Below are 21748 nucleotides of genomic sequence, written 5' to 3'. Positions count from 1 at the left end.
AGCTTCCCAGGGGGAGCACAGCATTGCCAAGTCTTCCCCTGCATGCCATCTGGAGCCTTGTAGAGCCATTTCACTTCCTATTTGCAGAAGTGCCCTGTTTCCAGGCCAACCTATGGTAGACAATGCCAGTGTTTCTTTTGGTCTTAGAAATTTGCTATAGCCAGTTCTGAACCACCATCCTATAGCCATTCTGTTCTCAGGCTGTGACTTGCTTTTCTGTGTGCGCAGTCATGCTGCTGTTGTGATGGTCTTTGGGTTGGTTAGAATCATATTCGTGGACAATTAAAAGCCTTCTCAATGGCTTTAGCAGCAGCAGGTTTCTGAAGCCTAGTGTGGTCTTAGACCAGGCAGGGCTGGGTTCCTTTGTCCCTGTGCCAACCCTACTTTCTCAGTTCCAACTTGCAAAGGACACACCAACTCCTTGACCTTATATTGCCATTGAAGCAATGTTTATAGAAAAGCAAGTGCTAGTGATTTGATAGTCTGGGTCACTTACCTGTATGGCTTTCCCTTTGACACCAATTCCTGCCCTTTCGTTTAATGTGCAGCTATGCCAGCTTTTAGAGACTTTGAAAACTCTTTCTCTCAGCCCCACAGTGCATCATAATCCCCTTTGAATGATGTCAAGGGACCAAGACCCACAACTCTGCCATGTGCCTTCTAAGCATACCACACACAGGGAGGTGACTCAAATACTTGCTGCCCTCAGAGGAGGACTGCTTTGAGGAACAAGAAGGCCCCTGCGTGCTACCACCCAAACCGGTAATGCCAGCAAGGCTGGTACCTCTTGTGCCTTTCTACCCTCCCAGTGGTTGTATTACTAAATAGGGGGTCGCTTTTTGGTTTGGGGTTGGTTTTTTTGTTTGTTTGTTTTGTTTTTTCAAGAAACAGGGTTTCTCTGTATAAGTCCTAGCTCCTACCTGTCCTGGAACTCACTCCATGGAGCAGGACTCAGTGGAGAACATATACGAGGAAGATACCACAGTGAGACAGGCGCCCAGAGCACTCAGTGGGCATGGATTTTTAAACAACCTCTATGCCTAGTGACCTCCCCCACACTCACAACCCAGCACCTTCTAACGCACAAACCCCTTAATGACCGACTACATCCAAACATGCTCTCCACTATGAATGCTTCCTCAGAGTCTAGCTAACGTTGGTGCTATGCTTGAACAGCCGCAAATGTTAGACATGGACTTATTTTCTTTGTATAGTTGCCTGGCCTCAGGGATGCTGTTACTGTAATGAGGATACAATACACTGACTATTGGTTGAGAATTCTAAATCTTGGTGGATTAAACACTAGCAACAATTTCAGGGCCCTGACATTCTGTTCCTGCCTCTTCTCTAAACAGACTCATTGGCAATGTGCCATTTATTCATATTACTTATTCATATATTGGTTAAACCTACCAACATCTGATTTGGTAATTATTTTCTAAGGCAAGGTCTTGCTGTACCGCAAAACTCCAGCATCCGTTTCCCAAGCGCTGGTATTACACCACCAGGCCCAGACAACAATATTGTTTTTTTTAACTTTTGTGTGTGTATGATAGAAGTCAATGCTGGTTTTAAAATCACTTTTAAGCCAAGTCTTCAAAAAGCCTGTCTCCATTAGGAAAAACTTCTCAGGTGCCTGACACTGGGAAAAATGCCCAGGACTTCTAAAGCATCTTAACCACCCCTGCAGCCTTGTGTTGGGGAAAAATAAGGTATAAAGCAGGGATAGAGATGCAGGAGGATAAGAACGAATGTCCCCTCTTCAAGAACCAAAGTTGGCCTGAAAGTAGAATAGGGATTGGGGAGGGTGGTCAGGTGTGGAAAGAGTGTAGGTTAGATTTGATCAGCGTACACTGTATGCATGTATGGAAAGGGCACATTGAACCTCACTAATATGTACAGTTAGCAGATGTTAATTAAGGATTTAAAGTAGGTCTCTTGGAAAAAGAGATTCTATGCGGTAAACAGGCTTCTCTGGATACATCACCAACCTCTCTAATTATTACAGTGTAATGCAATTGGGAAATTTCAAGTTGATTTGAAAAATCCACTGAGAGGTAAAAGAGCTGGCAGGAGCCCGAGGGTGAGCTGAACTTGACTCTAGAAGGAAAAGAGAGGCCTCTCATACACTTTCCCCAACGCTCTCTTCTCTTCCCTCCTGGTTCCTTTTGAATAGTCCCAGTTTTGTTTTGACTGAGGTCTCTTGGTGCTCTGGGCTATTTTGGTGTATGTAACTCAGGCATTAAGATGGATGGTTCTTGGCGGGGTGTTGGTGGCACACGCCTTTAATCCCAGCACTCGGGAGGCAGAGGCAGATGGATCTCTGTGAGTTCGAGGCCAGCCTGGTCTCCAGAGGGAGTGCCAGGATAGGCTCCAAAGCTACACAGAGAAACCCTATCTCAAAAAACCAAAAAAAAAGAAAAAAAGAAAAAAAAAGAAAAAAGAAACACCAAGATGGATGGTTCTTGAGTCTGAGGATTCCAGCCCGGGTCTCTTGTACCTTGCACAAGTTACTTCACATCTGAGTATATATTTTCTTGTGAGGAAAATAGTCACAGTCCTTTGAAGGCCTTCCTTGAGGATGCTGTTAGTTACAGTGTACTACCTGGTACATATTACATAGACTCACAAATAAACTCATATTTCTCCTTTCTCAAGCATGCCTCTATGGCACAGAGCACGCCCACACACATTATTGCCTCGATGAACCCTACGGAAGGGTATTATAATCAATATTCAGAGCTGAGAAATAACTTGCCCAGGACAACAGGGGTCTCCATCGAAGGTTTGCCTGCTACCTCAAGATGCCGTATTCAAATTAGAGACACTGCTCTCTTTATGTAGACAACCTAATCACGGTGTACTCTAATCATGACTGTACTCTAGAAACGGCAGGCCTCTCTCCAACCTCAGTCTCCACACACTCAACTGCCCTCCCAGTTATGGACTTGCTCACATGAATGTTTAATGTACTGGTTTGCTATGGCAATCAAAACTAAGGCAAGAAACAACACGGTTTAAGGTGAGCATGAAAATAGAAAAGTTCTCAATACTGAGAAGGGAGAGCTTTTAAAAGGATCACAGTCAGGTTTGGGTGGGGCTGGAAGAAGCCAGTTGGATGACAAGGCTGCAAAAACCAGAAAGCTGTTTGCAGAATGACCTAGTCTGCTTCTCTGGTGTTGTGATAACACACTGACCAAAAGCAGCTTGGGGGAAGAGCAGTTTATTTAGCTTACAGGCTGTACCCCATCATGGAGGAAAGCTAAGACAGGAACTCAAGACAGGAATCTAGATGCAGGAACTGAAGCAGAAATCATAGAGGAACCCTGCTTACTGACTTGCTTCCAAAGGCTCAGGTTCAGCCACCTTTTTATACAGCCCAGGTCCATCTGCCTGGGGAGGGCCTGCCTTTTGGAGGCAATCTGGATCCAAACTGTAGCAATAGCTAATGCCTGGAAATGTGTGTAAACTTGCAATATGAAATCTCTCTCCAAAACTCTTTTCAGATTCCCATCTATCATGACGACCATCCGACTCCGAGAATTTGTGGAGCGTCGCCCAGTGCTTCCACCTACGTAAGTCTCTCCAGAAACCACCAGGGCTGAGGAAGGTACAGACCCTGCCCCTCTCCAAACTCCACCCCAGGTGAAAGGAGGAGGGAGAGCAATCAAGACTGGGTTCTGCATTCATTCATTCCTTCCTCCCCTCAGATCCTTGGTCCTTCTGTGAGTGGGGAAGATCACTTTGTCTACTGTAGGCTCATCTCCTAGGAAAAATGGAAACAAATTTTTGTTGGCAGTTGGTCTGGGAGCCCTTCTGCCTATCTCTGTACCCACGTCCCCCACTTCACAGCGCTTCAGTTCCCTTGTCACAACTTCCAGTTTTTATGTCTTACAATCCATTTCCTACCCATCTCATCACTAGAATAATGAGCTAACAGGCAGCTCTTAACTGCATGTCAGCATTAGCCTTAGTATATATTATTTTATTTAACCTTCATAACATCTGTGAGTTCCAGATAAGGAAGCTGAGGTACAATGTGGGTAAGTGACTGTCCCAATAGCTCACAGGTTACAGCTGGCAGAGAGGGAACTTGAACCTCCTGGTCTGACTTCACTATGGTTTGCTGTTTGGGTTGGTCCCACTCTAGCATGGAACTTCCTTGCCCATCTCTGAAAATCGCTTCCATAACCTCTGCCTGATGGTGGTGACTAAGCAGAGTAGGTCCTCTGTGCACTGTTGTTGAGTAAACCAGAACAAATGAGAAAAAGTATTTAGTGGTGGTTTGGCTCTGGCCCCTGACAGAACTTAGATCTGCCCTTCTGTTGTTTGTAAAAACATTCCTCCAACTTATCCCTGCATGCCCCGAGGGCTAGACTAGTGAAACGGACTGGCAAACCAGTGTGGGTACCTAATAAAAGTTAAATTAAGGCTCAGGAATAATCTTAGTGACCACATAAGAGTCTCACAAGAAGAATTCAATTAGAGATAAGTGCTAGCCAGTGTCATTCCCAGCTGGACTGGAGGCCTGCTGTTCACTGAATAGGGATGGATGTTCTGTTGGTTTGTGGAGCCCAACATATTCCTGAAAAGATCCCCCAAATGGAGGAAAATCAGTGTTATGTGGGAGAGCAAATACTCAGGGTTTGTGTCAGATTTGATCGCCCTTTTAAAAGGTCAGTTGTGAGGTTAGAGAGATGGCTCTGTGGTTAAGAATGTTCCATGCTCTTCCACAGGACCAGGCTTTAGTTCCCAGCATCCACATGACTATATCAACCTGGCAACCATCTGTAACTCCAGTTCTAGGGAATCTGACGCCCTCTTCTTGTCTCTGTGGGCAGTGTACACACATGGTGCACAGTCATACATGTAGGTGAAAAGTGCCCATACACATAATATAAACCACATCAACAAACAACTGGAGGTGTCACTCGGTGGTAGAACATGCCCAAGGCACCAGATTCAATCCCCAGCACCAAAATAAATAAGTCAGTGTTGTGGTGGTTTGAATGAGAATGCCCCCAGAGGCTAGATGTTTGGGTGCTTCATTCCCAGTTAGTGGAACTGTTTGAGAAGGATTAGGAGGTGTGGTCTTATTGGAGGAGGTATATCACATAGGCTTTGGGGATTAAAAAACCCGTACCTGGATCATTCTCTCTCTCTCCCATTGCCTGTTGCTTCAGGATCAAGATGTAAAGCTCTCATCTACTGCCTCAGTGCCATGTCTGTCTACTTCCCATGATGGTGATTATGAACTAACCCCCTAAAACTATAAGCAACCCCCAATTAAATGCTTTCTTTCATAAGAGTTGCCTTGGTCATGGTGTTTGTAAGACACAAGTTGGTATCATGAGTGAAGTATTGTTGTGATAGGCCTGATCATGTTGTTGTTTGAAGGAATATGGAAGACATTAGGACTTTGAATTAGAAAATCAGTTAAAAACTTTAAGGGGGACTTAAGGGGCCATCTAAGTAGGGGAAGACAATAATGCTGAGGGCAATTTTGACTATGGAGACCCAACTCAACAGCTTTCAAAGGGGAAGAATATTAGTAAGTGGTCTCAGACCATTCTTGTGATATTTTAACAAAGAATCTTGGCTAAATTAAAGAGTTTTGGATTGGTGGTGTTGGCAGAGGAGATTTCAAGACAGCCTAGTGCTGACTGTGTCATGTGGTTATTAATGATCACCCTTCTGCAGATCTACAATTAGAAATAAGCAGCAAGTGGGGCAGAGAGAAATATAAAATGTATAGTCTGGGCCAGATGTTGGTGGCGCACGCCTTTAATCCCAGCACTCAGGAGGCAGAGGCAGGTGGATCTCTGTGAGTTCGAGGCCAGCCTGGTTTACAGAGCGAGTTCCAGGACTAGCTCCAAAACAATACAGAGAAACCCTATCTCAAAAAAAACATTTTAAAAATGTATAGTCTGAGAGAAAAGGAGCACTAGAGAAGGAATGTAATGTTGGAGCCAAGTCCTGTGCCCAAGGAGATAAAAAGTTTAAGGACAGGCCTAATTCAAAATTAATAGAGGGAATGGTGTCCTCAGGGCAAGACCCCACACAGTTGAGCTTCCAATTTGAAAAAAAAGTAAAGAAAAGCTTAAGCATCAAATAAAGTCATCAACAAAGTTTATGAAAATGTAACTCAAGGGGCAGGGGCAGGTTCCAGCCCCAGAAAGCAGAAGAACTTTATAGCTTTGGCCACATGGTTCTAGATTTAGAGTCAAGAAGGATACAAGAATGGGGTTGTGGAATCTTCCTTCATGGTTAAGAAAAGTCCCCAAGGCCAGGTGTGTAGCAGAGAAGTCCCTTTGTGAAGGCCAGAGAGGCCATTGTTGGAAGCTGTGAAGGTAAAGCCTGAATTACATTAGAGAGCCCAAGATGTTGTCCATGTCAGAGTGGTGGGATACCTGCCAAGAAGAGCTGCACGCAGGAAGTGGAACCAGCCCAAGAAACAGAAGCTTGTTACAGTCAACAAACTGGAGGCAGTGAGATATACAAAGTTTCATCTGAACCCTTGGACATCAGACAAGAGATACAGAACTTGGAGTTTGCCCTGCTGGTTTTCAGTCTTGCTTTGATCCAGTATTTCCTTACTATGCCCCATTTCCTCCCTTTTGAGATAGTAATGTATATTCTATGCCATTGTAGTTTGAAGTATCTGATCTGCTTTTGATTTTACAGGAAATTACAAGTAAGAGTTTGCCTTGAGTCTCAGAAGAGGCATGGACTTTGGACTTTGAAATGATGTTGAGACTATGACTCTGGGAACTTTTGAAGTTGGGCTAAATGCATTTTGCTTTATGATATCACCACAATCCTATAGGGGCCAGGGAGTAGATTGAGGTTGTTTGAATAAGAATATCCCCCATAAGCCAGGCAGTTGTGTACGCACCTTTAATCCTAATACTTGGGAGGCAGAGGCAGGTAGATCTCTGGCTTGAAGCCAGCCTGATCTACAGAGTGAGTTCCAGGACAGAGAAACTCTTCTTCAAAAACAAAACAAAAATGCTCCCATAGGCTCAGATGTTTGAATGCTTGACCTCCAGTTAGTGGAACTGTTTGTGGGGGCTAGGAGGTGTGGCCTTGTTGGAGGAAGTATGTCATTGGGAGTGGGCTTTGAGGTTTGAAAAGCTCATACCAGGCCCAGTCTCTCTGTGCTTCCTGCCTGTGGATCAGGATGTAAAGCTCTCAGCTACTGCTCTAGCACCACGCCTGTCTGCAGAGTGAGGCCATGGTCTAACCCTTTTGAACAGTAATCAAGTCCCCAATTAAACACTTTCTTTTATACAAGTTGCCTTGGTGATGGTCATAGCAATAGAACAGTGACTAAGACAGATATCAGTACAGCATCTCTAAAACTTGTCAACACCACTACAAGATCAGCTCATTCTAACTAGAAAGACAGAAACATCTAACAAAGATGGGACCTTTCAGTCTCCAGCTACAAATGTCTACTATTCTTCTTCCATCATTGATGAAAATAGTAGCTATTATTCTCATTTTACTGATGAGCAAGTGGAACTTGCCCTCCCATTCCTTTAGGAAATATGGGACCCGTACATCCTGGAAGGTGCGATGGTCATCTCCCAGCTGTTTTAATCTCATCTTCTATATTAGCTCACATCCTTAGCTGAGACACTTAGCCCCAAGCTTCAGTTCTCCAACAGCATTCACCACTGTTGGTTGTCAGCATGTTGTCTAGATGTGGCTTTCCTTACCTAGAGATGAACCCTGGGTGAGAGTTCAATACCCACCATCAGCACACCCCCTCAGAACACAGCAGACACATCGCAGCTTCCTAACAGCTCTTTTGGTTGAACACAAACCAGCTTCCCTTGTCCCTTTTGTACATTAGGCCTGCTTGCTGACTGCCTAGAAGTGGAAGAATCATACAGTCCAAACAGAAATAATGCCAACTCCACTGGAAAACAAAAGTCATACGTATACTGTAGATGGCTCTGAGTAAGACATGGAATTTAGGGACTGAATTTGCTTCATGGCTCTGATGTTACTAGCTGTGTGGTATTCAGAATGTCCACTTAGCCTCTCTGAGCCTCTTTTTACTGTTCTGAAACAGTTATAAAAACAAGGAGATGATATTTACCTTGCTAGGTGCCTGAGAATTAAACAGGATCTTATATCTCTAAGGCTGGAGGCCCAGCACAGGTGACTCAGATGGGCACAAGATGGTATTCCTTCTGGCAATGGTGCTGTGTGGTCAAAAAGCACTCCTGATCTCACCCATGCATATTGTGTGTCGCCTGTAGCTGAGCCCAGATCCTGCTCTGGTTACAGTTACCCTCCCGGGGGAGAGATCCACTCTTGTATGGATTAAACCTACCCTTTCAGACAGCCAAGCTGTCAGGGACATGCAAGTAATTCAGTAGAACCACAAACAGCTGGCTCACCCACACCGCCTTAGGAGAGCTTTCTACGGCTGACTCAGGAATCGGTAACCTGTAAACAGAAGCCTGGCCTGATACATGGGGCACTCATTGTCCCGTTCATTCATCCTCTCCCTCAAGCTGAACCTTCAGGAGAGAAGCTGGGACCTACGGCAAAGCCTCTGGCCAAGCCATTTCTCCTTATACTAATTAAAAACAAACAAACAAACACAAACAAACAAACAAAAAACCCCAACCAACCAACAAAAAACCTCACCACTTTAATGACTAAATTAGAAGCTTTCTCAGGTTCCAGGTTAAGGTCACATATGAGAACTTGGAAAAATCCCCAGAGTCAGAGGGAGCTGGACATGATAGAGAACACCTAGAACCCAAGCTTTCAAGAGGCAGAGGAGAGGCAGAGGCAGAGGCAGAGGCAGAGGCAGAGGCAGAGGCAGAGGAGAGGCAGAGGAGAGGCAGAGGCAGAGGCAGAGGAGAGGCAGAGGAGAGGCAGAGGCCAGAGGAGAGGCAGAGGCAGAGGCAGAGAGGCAGAGGCAGGCAGAGGCAGAGAGAGGCAGAGAGCAGAGGCAGGCAGAGGCAGAGGCAGAGAGGCAGAGGCAGAGGAGAGGCAGAGGCAGAGGAGAGAGAGAGAGAGAGGAGAGGCAGAGGCAGAGGAGAGGCAGAGGCAGAGAGCAGAGGCAGAGGAGAGGCAGAGGCAGAGGAGAGCAGAGGCAGAGAGAGCAGAGGAGCAGAGGCAGAGCAGAGGAGAGGCAGAGGAGAGAGGAGAGGAGAGGCAGAGGAGAGGCAGAGGAGAGGCAGAGGCAGAGAGCAGAGGCAGAGGAGAGCAGAGGCAGAGGAGAGCAGAGGAGAGGCAGAGGCAGAGCAGAGGAGAGGCAGAGCAGAGCAGAGGCAGAGGAGAGGCAGAGGCAGAGGAGGCAGAGGCAGAGCAGAGGCAGAGGCAGAGGCAGAGAGAGCAGAGGCAGAGGCAGAGCAGAGGCAGAGGCAGAGAGAGCAGAGGCAGAGGCAGAGGCAGAGGCAGAGAGAGGCAGAGGCAGAGCAGAGGCAGAGCAGAGAGGCAGAGGCAGAGGAGAGGCAGAGGCAGAGGCAGAGGCAGAGCAGAGCAGAGGCAGAGGCAGAGGCAGAGGCAGAGGCAGAGGCAGAGGCAGAGGCAGAGGCAGAGGCAGAGGCAGAGGCAGGAGGATCATGAGTTTGGGGTCAGCATGGACAACGCAGAGAAACCCAGTTTCTTTTTTGGTTTGTTTTGTTTCTTGTTTTTTCAAGACAGGGTTTCTCTGTGTAACCCTAACTGTCCTGGTACTTGCTCTGTAGACCAGGCTAGCCTCGAACTCACAGAGATCTGCCTGTCTCTGCCTCCCAAGTGCTAGGATTAAAGATGTGCACCACCACTGACCAGCGAGACCCTATTTCAAAATAAAAATAAAAGTGAGCTGTGACTCCGTGACAGAACACTGTTTAATATGTATAAAGTCCTGGGTTCAACCGGAAGCACCGACAAAGTGGGAAAGGGGAGTGAGAGAGCAGGAAATACAAAAGGAAGAGAGAAAAGATAGAAGCAAAATGAGCCATCTTTTTCTTCCCCAAACCTCACTTCACTCAGCCTGCTCTCCCTGAGGTACTCCCTTTCTTACTCTCTCTGCACCTCTGCCCAACCAGCCAGGGGGTCTCTTCAAAGGACTGCAGCAGATCATACAATAGGAGGCCAGTAGAGATGGTTCTATTCTCGAAGCAATGATTAGAGTGGGGTGAAATTCTTCTGTGCCTCAGCGGGCTTTGCTGGACTGAAGATACCAGAGAAGATCAAACAGCCTGCTGCAGACAGCCGCGAAACCCCAGGAACCCTGCCCAGGGTGCCTGGATTCCTCTGGAACTTGTAGCTTGGCTCCAGGGGACTCCTTCTACATCAGGGCTGGAGGAGGTTTGCCTCAGAGGCTCCTCCACCACCCACTCACTCAGCAACGTCATCTGTTCCCTATTTCTGTGCCAACTTCTCTCTCCTCTTATGACTTAATCCCCCGCTGTAACTCAGGCCTCAGTCCATTATCCTAGCCACTAGACAGGCCCAGACACCCGGTGGGTATTCAGAAAATTAGAGCTCTCTGAGGTCTGTTGGCATAGACAGACAGAACCTGCCCTGCCCAGCACTTGCTTTGGTCCACACTAAACAGCTAGACCTACCCTGCCCCCTGCAATCATCCTGGTCTTCAGTGGCCCCAAAGGTCAGTATACTGAAGGCCTGGTCTCTAGCCAGTAGTGCTACGGAGGAACCTTTAGAAGATTGCACTCCTGCCATGATGTGCTGTGTGACCAAGTCAACAGGACCAATTAATTGGACACAGCCTAAAACCATGAGGCACATAAACTTTCTTGTTTTTAAGCTGAGTTATCTGATATGCACTACAGTAATAAAAAGCTAACAATCTGCACATATTCTACTCTTAACTATGATTTAGTCTTGACTTATATGATTTCCCTCCTCTAGAAAACTCCTTCTTTTACCCTATGCAAACCCTAGATGCCAGGCTCTCTGTAGTGTCCCACCAGCTCTTCCTCCAACCCCTGTCAATAGGTTCCTTTTATATATTAATCTTACAGCTTTTGTGTAAGGGTTTTTGGACTTCACTTTCCATCCTATTCTCCTGCCTCAATATTCCTAAGGTCTCCCCCAAACTCCACTTCCTAAAGGTTCTTCCATTCCCCAGTAGCACAACCCGGGGGGCCAAGGCTTCAACACCACTGTATCGATAAATCTTTCCGACGAAGCCGCCGGAGCCCTGCTGCCACGATAAGGTCCCAAGTAACACAGAGAGACTTATATTTGGTACAAATGCTTCTTGGCTAATTGACTAGGATTTCTCATCTGCTAGCTCAGTCTTAATTATCATAAATCTATATATTTTATAAGACTTATCTAGCCAGGCGTTGGTGGCGCATGCCTTTAATCCCAGCACTCGGGAGGCAGAGGCAGGTGGTTCTCTGTGAGTTCGAGGCCAGCCTGGTCTCCAGAGCGAGTGCCAGGACAGGCTCCAAAGCTACACAGAGAAACCCTGTCTCAAAAAACAAAAACAAAAAACAAATAAACAAACAAAAAAAGACTTATCTTATTGAGGACACCTACTGCTGGCACCCTCTCTTGCCGGCGGATCACATGGCGACTCCAGAGCAGACACCAGAAGAAAGAGAAAAAAGGAACGACTTCCTTCTTGTCCTTGCTTATATATGAGTCTGCCTGCTATGTCACTTCCTGCCTGGATTGCAAGACTTCTTTACTACATTTCCCAGAATCCTCCTTGACTCCTAGTCCCACCTATCTTGGTTTCCTATTGGCCAACAGTACTTTATCAACCAATAAGACAAACATATACACAGAAGAACCTCCCCCATCACACCACAGCATTCCAGTTGTACAAACACAGTTCATGCTCACACCCCAGACATACATCTTCTGGATCCCCATGGGGGTGGCTCATGTTATGCTTCAAAACAGCAGCAGCATATACTGGTAATCCCAGCACAAGGGTATAGAGACCTGTCTTTCCTCACAGGACCCACATGCCTTGACATCACAGTCCTATATGGTCAACTATTACTGTTAGGTAGAAAGCTTCCTATGAAATTTTATAAACATTTCAAAGGTTAAATAATAAGGAATCCTCATTTTTTTATTCCTATGTTTCAGGAATTGCCAGCATCTGTTTCATTGACTTCAAGGATTTTATTTATAGTGTATGTTCCTGAGTATACATGTATGTGTACAGGCACCCTCAGGGGTCAGGAAAGGGCATCAGATCCCCTGGAACTGTCAGCTGTGGGTGCTGGGCACTGATCTGGGTCTTCTACAGCCAGTGCTCTTAACTACTCTTACTCTCTCTAACTTGTCATTAACTTTACAAGTTGCCTCCTCCCTCCCCTCCCCCTCCCCTTCTCTTCCTCTGTCCCATCCTCCTTCCCTCATCCTCTCTCTTTTGACCTAATAAATGACATGCTAAATATTTGCTTATGAGTCCTGGAAATAAATGACACTCTATTATAGGTTTTAGAGGTTACTGGGGAAGGGAGACCAGCCAATACCACAAGCTCAGGTCTGATGAAAAGACACTTTTTTTTTTTTGCTCTAAGCTTTATTATTATTGGGGGGGGGCATGCATGATACACATGGAGATACAGGACAACTTTATGGAGTCAGTTCTCGACTTCCATGGGTTACAGGGGTTAAACTCAGGTCGTCAGGCTTAGAGGCAAGTGCCTTAAGGGACTGAGACATCTTGATGGGTCCCCCTCTTCATATCCTTTTGATGGGTGAGCTAAAAGCACTCACTGAGAAGTTTATCCCCATGGTTAGTGCAGCTCCCAGCCCTGGCCAGAGAGCTGGCTTCCTGTAGTGGGTTGCAGCGAATGAACACAGAGACACTTGTTATGACTAACAACCAACACGATTGGAAAATCTGACTGGTTTCAGTTGCTTGGAACAGGGCACAAAGTCCAGATAAATTACTTATCACATGCCAGCTGGTAGACTTCTGTAAGGGACTGACTGTCATCACTGTCTGCTCCCTCTAGTTTATTTATCGCTCACCAAGGAAAGGACATCAGAGGCTATTACACTGGACAACTGGCAAGAGTCCACTTTGATAACAGCAAGAAGAGGGCTCCAAGGTGAGACACACCCCTAACCCTGAATTTCCAAGAAGGTCATCGAAGTTAAAATGATAAGTAGGGGGAAGTGGACTGAAGAACTTAAAAGATTTTTTAAATTTTGCATGTGTGTGTGTGCATGTGGGTATGTGCGCCTGAGTGCACCCATGCAGATCAGAAGTGAGCTGCCCAATGTGGGTGCTGGGAACTGATCTCAGGTTTCTCTGTAAGAGCTCAGCCACCTCGCCAGTCTGTAGCTACACGATCTCAATGGTAACAATAACTTTAATGTTAATCGCAAGTGTTACCTAATGGCCAGAAGAGGGTGGAAGGTTTCTTGGGAGGGCTTTGGGTGCTGAAATCAAACCCAAAGCCTCAAGTATGTTAGGCATGAGTTCCATCGGGAGCTACATCTCTAGCACTGACAATCTCTGGCTTTGTTTCCATTTTCAAAAGTGGTAATATCATTAGTACTTCGTATTCTTTTCCTCTTTTCTCTAGTCCACGGATCTTCTTAAAGGAAAATATATTGATTCCACAATCAGCAGTAAAAATAGAATTTTTATTAAAACACCTATGGAATTTAAGAAACAGCCTGAGTTTAGAATTCCAGATTGGCCAAATAACTTAAATTTACTGGGATTCAGTTTCATTCTCAGTAAACTTATAAATTTGATTAATATGGTTTCTTCCTTTCTACATGTGGCTTACACACACACACACACACACACACACACACACACACACACACACACACAAAAGCAAAAAATAGTAGCCATAGACATGGCGACCTTATTTCCTGGTCCAGAGAGAGACTAGGAACTCCAGGAGGTAAAAGTATCAATTTGGGAAACTTGATTTGGGGCAATTTTCACCTTCTCTGAGTATGTCACTCCCAAATAAAAGAAGTGTTGTAAAATTCTAAGGCATATTAGCCCTCGGCATGGCCATTCTCGTTCGAGTTCATCATCTATCTATTTCAATTCCCTTTCTCTTAGTTAACTTCATCTAGCCAACCTCCAATCATCCTCATGCAGGGGCGGGAGTTGGCAGGCCACCTGTATAGTCTGTATTTAAATTATGAAACTGGAAGCAGCTTTGAGGTCGTCCCGATCCGGGTAGGAATACAGCAGAGGAGGACACACCTCTAACTCGAAGCTCTCGAGAAAACGGACGGATTCTCCAAAGGTGTTCAGCAAGCTACTTTTGTTTCCATGCAGACCACTCATAGACTTGGCAATTCCATCCAAGAGCAAAACTCCTTATCAGCCTCAATTAGACCAGCAAACGCTCATTCAATACATTTCCTTTGAAAGATTCTCAAGGCCTATGAACACATGGTATAATGAAACAACTTACCAAAGAGCCTACTCCCTGCCATTTTATGAGACAGGTAAGTGCTATCAACTAGCTGAGAATAAACTTGCCAGTGTGGCAAGATTGGCATATCCTGGGAGCTTACTGCCTTGAAGGGCATGACTGGGACCAGTAAAACTGGGGGCAGAAATAGATGTGCAGATCAGGGATCAGAAAGAAGTTAGAAGGGATCCTGGGGCTTCTTCCTGCCTTTCTAGCTCCTTGCATCTGAGACCGTTAGGGTGAAAACTCTTCACTGTCCTAGGAAGCTGACTCTGAGCACTGGAAACAAAACCTTGAGTGTAACCTGGTGTTCTGCTAGGGAACCTTTCTTTTCATTCTAGTTTAAATGCCTATAACAATTGATTATTTACACCACAGTTCAGAAATTCTAGACTCCCCTTGTAGCGTATCTGTATGCTGTGGCCGACATGAGGGTCCTGAGGTGGACAGAGGTGGTCCTGGGTATTCACACAACACTCATTTAAATAGTACCCATGTTGCTGTAGTCATTGGTGCTTTCAACTTTGGCTCATTGAGTGAATTGCTGAGACCTAAATGAGATCCCCAAATTTGCAGTGGGGGATGGCGTCTCTCTGGGGTGAGTACTGTTGTTTTAAACAGAGGAAGCCAAGTTTCCAAGACCTGTCATGAACTAACCCTGAATCACACAGCCAGGAGGAAAGCCAGGGGCAGAATTCACACCCAGATCATATCGCTCTCCAGCATGGTGGCCTGGAAGCTACAGTGTCCCTGTCACAGCCAAGTGTCACCTGTACTACTAAGTGCTTAATAGTTTTCAAAAAAAAAAAAAAAAGTCCCTCTTTTTTTCTTTACTGAAAAACAGAAAACTGGTTATACAAGCCTGTAATTCCAGCTACTCTGGAGGCAGAAGCTTGGGGACTGAAAGTTCAAATCCAACCTGGGCTACAAAACAAGTTTAAGAATGGCGGGGTCAGGAAGGATTTTCTCTCGGTCTCTTGTCTCCAGAGAAGGCAGCAGCAGTCTGGAGGGATGCCAGAGACAGCAGGGGAGAAATGCCCACTCTGGAACCCAGGCCCTCAGAGGACAGCAGACAGCAACATCAGGATATCAAAATAAAAATCTAATGAGTTTTCCTTAAACTTTTATATAATCCAATAATATGCCTACTAACTGGAAACTTTGAAGAACCTTTTATTTAGTAACCCTTTCTATATTTTGCTTTAATTTTTTTTTAGTTGCATTCTTATTTGTTAGATGTGTGTTCACACTCATGAGCATGCAGAGGTCATAGGACAACTGGTGGGAGCCGGTTCTCTCTCTCTACTATCTGGAGCCAAGGATTGAACCCCATTTGTCAGACTTGGCCATAAGTGCCTTCCCCCCCAGGCACCCATATTTTAATTATGCCCCTGTAAACATCTTAAATTACTTTTTTATTGTACAGTTGCTACAAAGATGGTGTGTCAAAACATTTTTACTCCCCAAAACAAGGCACTAATTTGTTTTCAATTCCAGGTTTGAATCATAAATTAGCCACCGTTTCATCAAATCCTAGACCATTGAATTCACTACCAGAAGTCTACTGCTGTAAGAAGAGAAGTGGCTTTCCAAGGAACCTTTTAAAACTAAACAGAAGCGCGGTATTCCAAGAAAACAACTTTGGACAATATTTTTAGTGAGTAAATGAATGGTAACAGCACTATTTCTAAGTGTGTATACAGATGGATCTAATCCTTAACAAATTTTGTGTTGCAAATTCTCTTCAGGGAAAATTGGTCCGGAAATGAAGATCCAACCTTGAGAACATTTGACATCTGTTGAAGGGGCTAGCTGTGTAGTACAGCACTTGTCTGTAACATCACATGAAAAGGAAAATAAAAAACATGTTAATGTCATAATTTGTCATAAGCTTTTAGCATCTTGTTGTTGATGCTGACAAACCTCTATTGTCCTACCTTCTCAGTACATGGGATCGTAGATTATACAGTAACTATATGTGCTTATAATTATGCCATTATTATATTACACTTATACACACAAGTAGAAAGAGGAAGAAGGGGGGGAAAGAGGGAAAAGAGAAAGAATGTGGAGAGGGAGAGAGAGAACCAGAGGGAACTAGCCAAGGAAGAAGACTGGGAGACAACTGTAGGTCTGTAGTGGGATTTTGGACCATGAAGAAGGGGAATTAATGAGAAACTGTTTCCAAGATTAACAACTTTCTCAACAAGAATCACTGATAACTAGACATCAACTCTCCAGGGAAAGAGCTAAAGGGTTCCCCCAAAAGAGAAATAACCCCAAAGAAAGGAATCCTGCATTCTGGTTGCTGGGAGACACTCCCCAACACCCATCAGTTGACTTCTAAATCACTCCCCCAAAGTAGAGCCTCTCATTAGTAAACTTCCTCCAAGGACATAGAGTTCCATGTCGTTTAAGGTGCCTTACTTAGTTTCTAACACGGTCAACTAGGCATCACCAGGGCATTTGGAAACTGATACAAGAAAGACAAAGGCCAAAACAAAACAGACTCCAGTCCATGTAGAATGGAATTCAGGGGGTACAGGGGAAAGAAAGCAAGCTAATGGAACAACTTGTATTGAAGAAATAGAACATTATATATGAATCAATGTTATGGATGTTAAATGTGCAGATTATCCACAAGCTGGAAGCCCACAAAGCTGTGATGTTCTAGTCCCAGGCCAAAGTTCCAAGAACTTGTGTGGAGGATACTGGTGTGTTAAGTCCTGGTCTAAGTCTGAAGGCTTGGGGCATTCCAAATAAGGCACCTGCATTTGAATACCTGGTCCCCAATTGGTGGCCCTGTCTGGGTAGGTTTAAAATGTGTGGCCTTGCCCAATCAGAACTGTCAGCTTTTGGTAGTATGCTGGGTCTATGAATCTGGATTCCTTTATTTCAATCATTTGTTTGGTAAAACTAGCAGCTTGGTCAAATGAGGAACAGGTTATGTATAAATACAAGGAGACCCAGTAGGCATGCTACTTCTATTCTGCTTGTGGACAAAGCCAGATACAACAACCTAACCTTTCTTTTAGGAGGGCTATTATTTTTTTTTTTTAGTTTCATTAAAATTTTTATTGTATTTTGTTATTATTTTATTGTATATACATGTACATGAGGCATGTATGTTGGATGCATGGAACATGCATGGAAGTCAGAGGACAACTTTGTGGAATCAGTTCTCTCCTCCTACTTTTACATGGTTCCAAGGATTGCCCAAGAACTCTTGACACTTAGCTATCTCACCAACCCATAGGGCATACCCTACACCACTGTACTCTAGGACATTTCACTGAGATAGACAGCCCCTGAAGTTTAATTGGATTAATTACTCTCTGAAATACAAATGTATTAGCACTGAACTTCAAGTGGTTGTTACGTCTTGCTTAGTAGGACCAACTAGCACAATCCCACCAGTATAAAGGATAAGTGTAGCAGTGATCAATATCCTTCCAAGACACTGGACAGTGGTGGCACACTCAGGAGGAAGAGGCAGGCAGATCTCTTTGAGTTCAAGGCCAGCCTGGTCTACAAAACAAGTTCCAGGACAGCTAGGCAGGGCTGGGCTTTTCTTTTCTTTTTCTTTTCTTTTTTTTCTTTTTCTTTTTTTTTTTTTTTGAGAAACCCTGTCTCAAAAACAAACAAACAACAACAACAACAAAAAAAAAACAAAACAAAAACCCTTCCAAGACAAATGATGACATTTGGCCAGAGTCAAGACATCCCTATGGTAGGAAAGTGAAGACGCCTATAGGAACCAGTTCTAATGGCCTTTAAAAATAGGGATGGGGGAGCAATTTTTCACATCAAAAGCTGCCACCTAGCAAGGGATGTGTGAATTTGTTTAAGCAATGGATTATATGTGGCACATCAGCTACCACCGAGGAGTCACCAATTAAGCTTGCCACTACCCACTGGGGTTCTCCAAAACCCACATAGGGGAGAAGCATGGGTTCTTGGGGAACCACTGTCTTTTATCTTAATGTGATAATGACACTTCTAATCCCCCAGGGGTACTTATGCTTTGGACTTCCTATTTCTTTCCTTCAGCAAAAGCAGTGCTAATTGACTTCCAGGTAGCCTCTCCCACCAACTAGTCCTCGGCTCATAGTCCAAAGCACCAATATTACTCTCTTTATTCCTTCTGGAACTGAAATAATGACATCACAGATTCAGAGCCATGAGACACAGCAGTGACCCACACTACCACAGATCCCAATCTCTGTAAGCTCTGCATCGCCCCCTCAGATCTGGAACCAGCTGGTTCTGAGTCAGCCCTACAAAAGGGGATCATTTCTTTTCTTCCAGAACCCACATGATCCCTGGGTGGAGCTAGGAGAAATAGCAGCAGCACATACTTTGGGTGATGAGCTGGGTCTTTTGGCCAAGGTCCCCCTTTACACAGACAGTACTGAGGGTGAAAGCAGGGCCTTGAACATTCCCTGCAAGGGCTCCACCATTTGAGCTGTATCTTCAACAGCTAGGCGTTTCTTTTAGCTAAAAGTACACTTAAACAATGAAATCTGATTGTTTTCCATTTTTTAAAGCCAATCCTTGCCTTTAAATTGTATTTAAGCCTAACACATAAATTGCCAACAATTTCTACCACTTGAGTTTACAGTTTGCCTTTTTCATGTCCTATGTCTTATTAAATAATTGTTTCTTGGTTCTTGTTTATCTTTTTTTTTTTTCCCAAGACAGGGTTTCTCTGTGTAACCTTGGCTGTTCTGGAACTCGCTCTGTAGACCAGGCTGGCCTTGAACCCAGAGCTCAACCTGCAGAGATTAAAGGCATGTGCCACCACTGCTTGGCTTCAGACTTAAGTGATTACCATAGAAAGTACAAATTTGTGTCCTAAGTCCAGATTTAAAGCAATTTAGCATCAATAACATGCAAAACTTCTGATCCTCTTGGCAGTTGTCCTTGCTCTTATTACTGCCAATTAATTTTTATAAAATGCATCCCAAATACCATAAATTGTTAAAATATTAATGCCGGTTGTCAAGTTACCTTCAGTGAAGAACTTTGGGCACATTTTCATGTTTTATTCGATCTATATTTTCTGTAGATTTATTCATTTTTCTACTTAGTTTTGTTTGTGGCACCCTCAGTATTTTAAGGATCTGTATTAAAATAGCTTAAGTCCCCCCCACCTCAGGTTCTTAAAAAAATGCCTTCGCCTTTTCCCGTGACAGTGACACATGTGTTGATTGTAGTAGCTTTGTAATGTAACAATTGGCAAAGGCAAGAGCCTCTTGAGCCACAGATGGTAGCACACACCTGGGGAATAGAGTCCTGAAAGATCACTTAAAGGTAATTGTGGGTTACCCAGTGACTTTCAGGCCAACCAGGGCCATATAAGACCCCGTCTCAAATAAACACACACAACCCTTCATGCTATCTTTCCAAAACTGTCTTGTGTCTGCCCTCCTAATCCTATGGTTAATTAGATTCATATCAAATATGCATATTAACCTTCCCTGCTCAAGTATCTTGTGTTACAGTTGGGTAAGCTTAACTTTTTGGAGACTCCATCTGCAGTCAATCAATAGTCTACATTTTAAAATTTAGGTTTAGCCGGGCGTTAGTGGTGCACGCCTTTAATCCCCGCATTCGGGAGGCAGAGGCAGGCAGTGTGAGTTTGAGGCCAGCCTGGTCTCCAGAGCAAGTGCCAGGATAGCTCCAAAGCTACACAGAGAAACCCTGTCTCGAAAAACAAACAACAACAACAACAAAAAATTAGGTTTAAAGAAGTATACACCTACCCAGGTGGTGGTGGCGCACGCCTCTTTAATCCTAGCACTTGGGAGGTAGAGGCAGGTGATCTCTGCGAGTTTGAGGCCAGCCTGGTCTACAGAGCGAGTTCCAGGACAGCCTCCAGAACAATACAGAGAAACCCTGTCTCGAAAAACAAAAATAAAAAAAATGTATATACCCACTACATACATGTGAGTTCCCATGAAGGCCAAAAATCATCCTCAGACCCCCAGACCTGGAGTTGCAAGCAGCCACACAGTGTGGAAACTGAGCTCCGATCCTCTGAGAAGGCAGCAAGTGATGTAAACTGTTGAGCCCTCTCCCCATCCCCTGGGTTGGGTTTTCTGAGTCAGCAGTTCTGCTGCAGCTTGGCTGCACCAGGCACTACATTCATACAGGATTCTCACATCAACGTGTACTGGTTATTTGGCTGAGCGTCCCTCAGTCCGCTGCCAACCTCACCAGCCCCTTGCTGATTTGGTTCCGTTTCTCCAACTCTGCAGATTCTTTCTAGTCAGGCCCCTGCACATTTTCCCTCATGCTAATTCATCTGGTTAATATGTTTAAGTATCTCTTAAGAGCTTTGTCTGGCCCTTGTCTGACATTCTGATTAGGTCCCATTTCACCATCACTGCTTCTTTGGCGCATATAATACCACTCATCAATGTTTCGAACGCTGCTGCTACCATGAGTTTCAGTAAGACTGCACTCGCCCCTGCTACCCCATCTTCAGTACTGAGCAGAATATGGTACATACAGCCTTGTTGAGTGAAATTGTAACAGCTATCAACGGTTTGAAAAACAGCTTTATTTAAAGAACAGACCATCTCTCCTAATCAACTAACCGCTCACATTCAGAGAAACTAGATTATCCAGAGTGGTTTAAAATCAGTAAATAACAGCAATTGGAGATATTTTGGGTATTGGAGGAAAAAATTCCTTGTAACAAAAAATAAAAGACCCAGAGACAGATATTGGGGTTCAAGCTCAAGATCAGGGAAGCATAGTGGGCCCTTACTACTCTTACCTCCACCTCAGGCTGAATGGGCTGATCCTACTGCTTCTCCTCAGTGCGGCTGGAGAATGAATGCCTCCTACTGAACACTGAAGACCCTGATTCTATCTTTATACCCCACTAGTGCTGGGATGAAGGCGTGTGATCTGTTACTCTTTTAGACTGATTCAATCTCATTAATCCCTGGGTGGCCTTGAACTCAGAGAGATCTATCTACCTCTTAATCCAGAGTCTTGATTAAAGGTGTATAGCACCACCTCCTATCTTCTGGCTGCTGAGATTAAAGGTGTGTGCCTGGCTTCTAAGGCTTGTGGCTGACTTTGCTTTCTGAATCCTCAGGCGAGCTTTAGTGAGTCATAAATATCAACTAACTTAAATGCAAATGTGTCTCACTAATACAATGCTTATAGCCAAGAATACAGATCTCCAGTTTCCATGGTAAGGAGCAGGATTTATTGTCGCTGCTCTTTTCCCACATGTTCCATGGTTACAGTGGGCTGGTGGGATCACCTGAGTTTATCACTTATTGAGTCTAACAAAACTGCTCCTATTTTAGAATTTTTCTGGAGCCATGATT

General features: G+C 44.6%; 1 protein-coding gene across 1 annotated transcript; it reads left to right on the top strand.

Annotated features, from left to right (window-relative positions):
- Window positions 1-3519: 3519 nt before the first annotated feature.
- CUNH1orf100 (chromosome unknown C1orf100 homolog) lies at window positions 3520-16061 on the top strand. Its single transcript, XM_027418868.2, has 4 exons — window positions 3520-3575; window positions 12966-13061; window positions 14261-14433; window positions 15897-16061. The coding sequence occupies exons 1-4, from the start codon at window positions 3520-3522 to the stop codon at window positions 16055-16057; spliced, it is 486 nt and encodes a 161-aa protein (XP_027274669.2). The 3' UTR covers window positions 16058-16061.
- The last annotated feature ends 5687 nt before the right edge of the window (window positions 16062-21748 follow it).

This window comes from Cricetulus griseus, chromosome 5 (genome assembly GCF_003668045.3).
Source record: "Cricetulus griseus strain 17A/GY chromosome 5, alternate assembly CriGri-PICRH-1.0, whole genome shotgun sequence".
NCBI classification, from domain to species: Eukaryota; Metazoa; Chordata; class Mammalia; order Rodentia; family Cricetidae; genus Cricetulus; species Cricetulus griseus.
This window is presented reverse-complemented; position numbering and strand designations above follow the sequence as displayed.

Excerpts from the sequence above, each read along its gene's own strand:
- CUNH1orf100 (XM_027418868.2), top strand. The coding sequence starts at position 3,520 with ATGACGACCATCCGACTCCGAGAATTTGTGGAGCGTCGCCCAGTGCTT. Across the intron at positions 3,576-12,965 it reads CGCCCAGTGCTTCCACCTAC|TTTATTTATCGCTCACCAAG; the intron begins GTAAGTCTCTCC and ends TGCTCCCTCTAG. Across the intron at positions 14,434-15,896 it reads CCTGCCATTTTATGAGACAG|GTTTGAATCATAAATTAGCC; the intron begins GTAAGTGCTATC and ends TTTCAATTCCAG.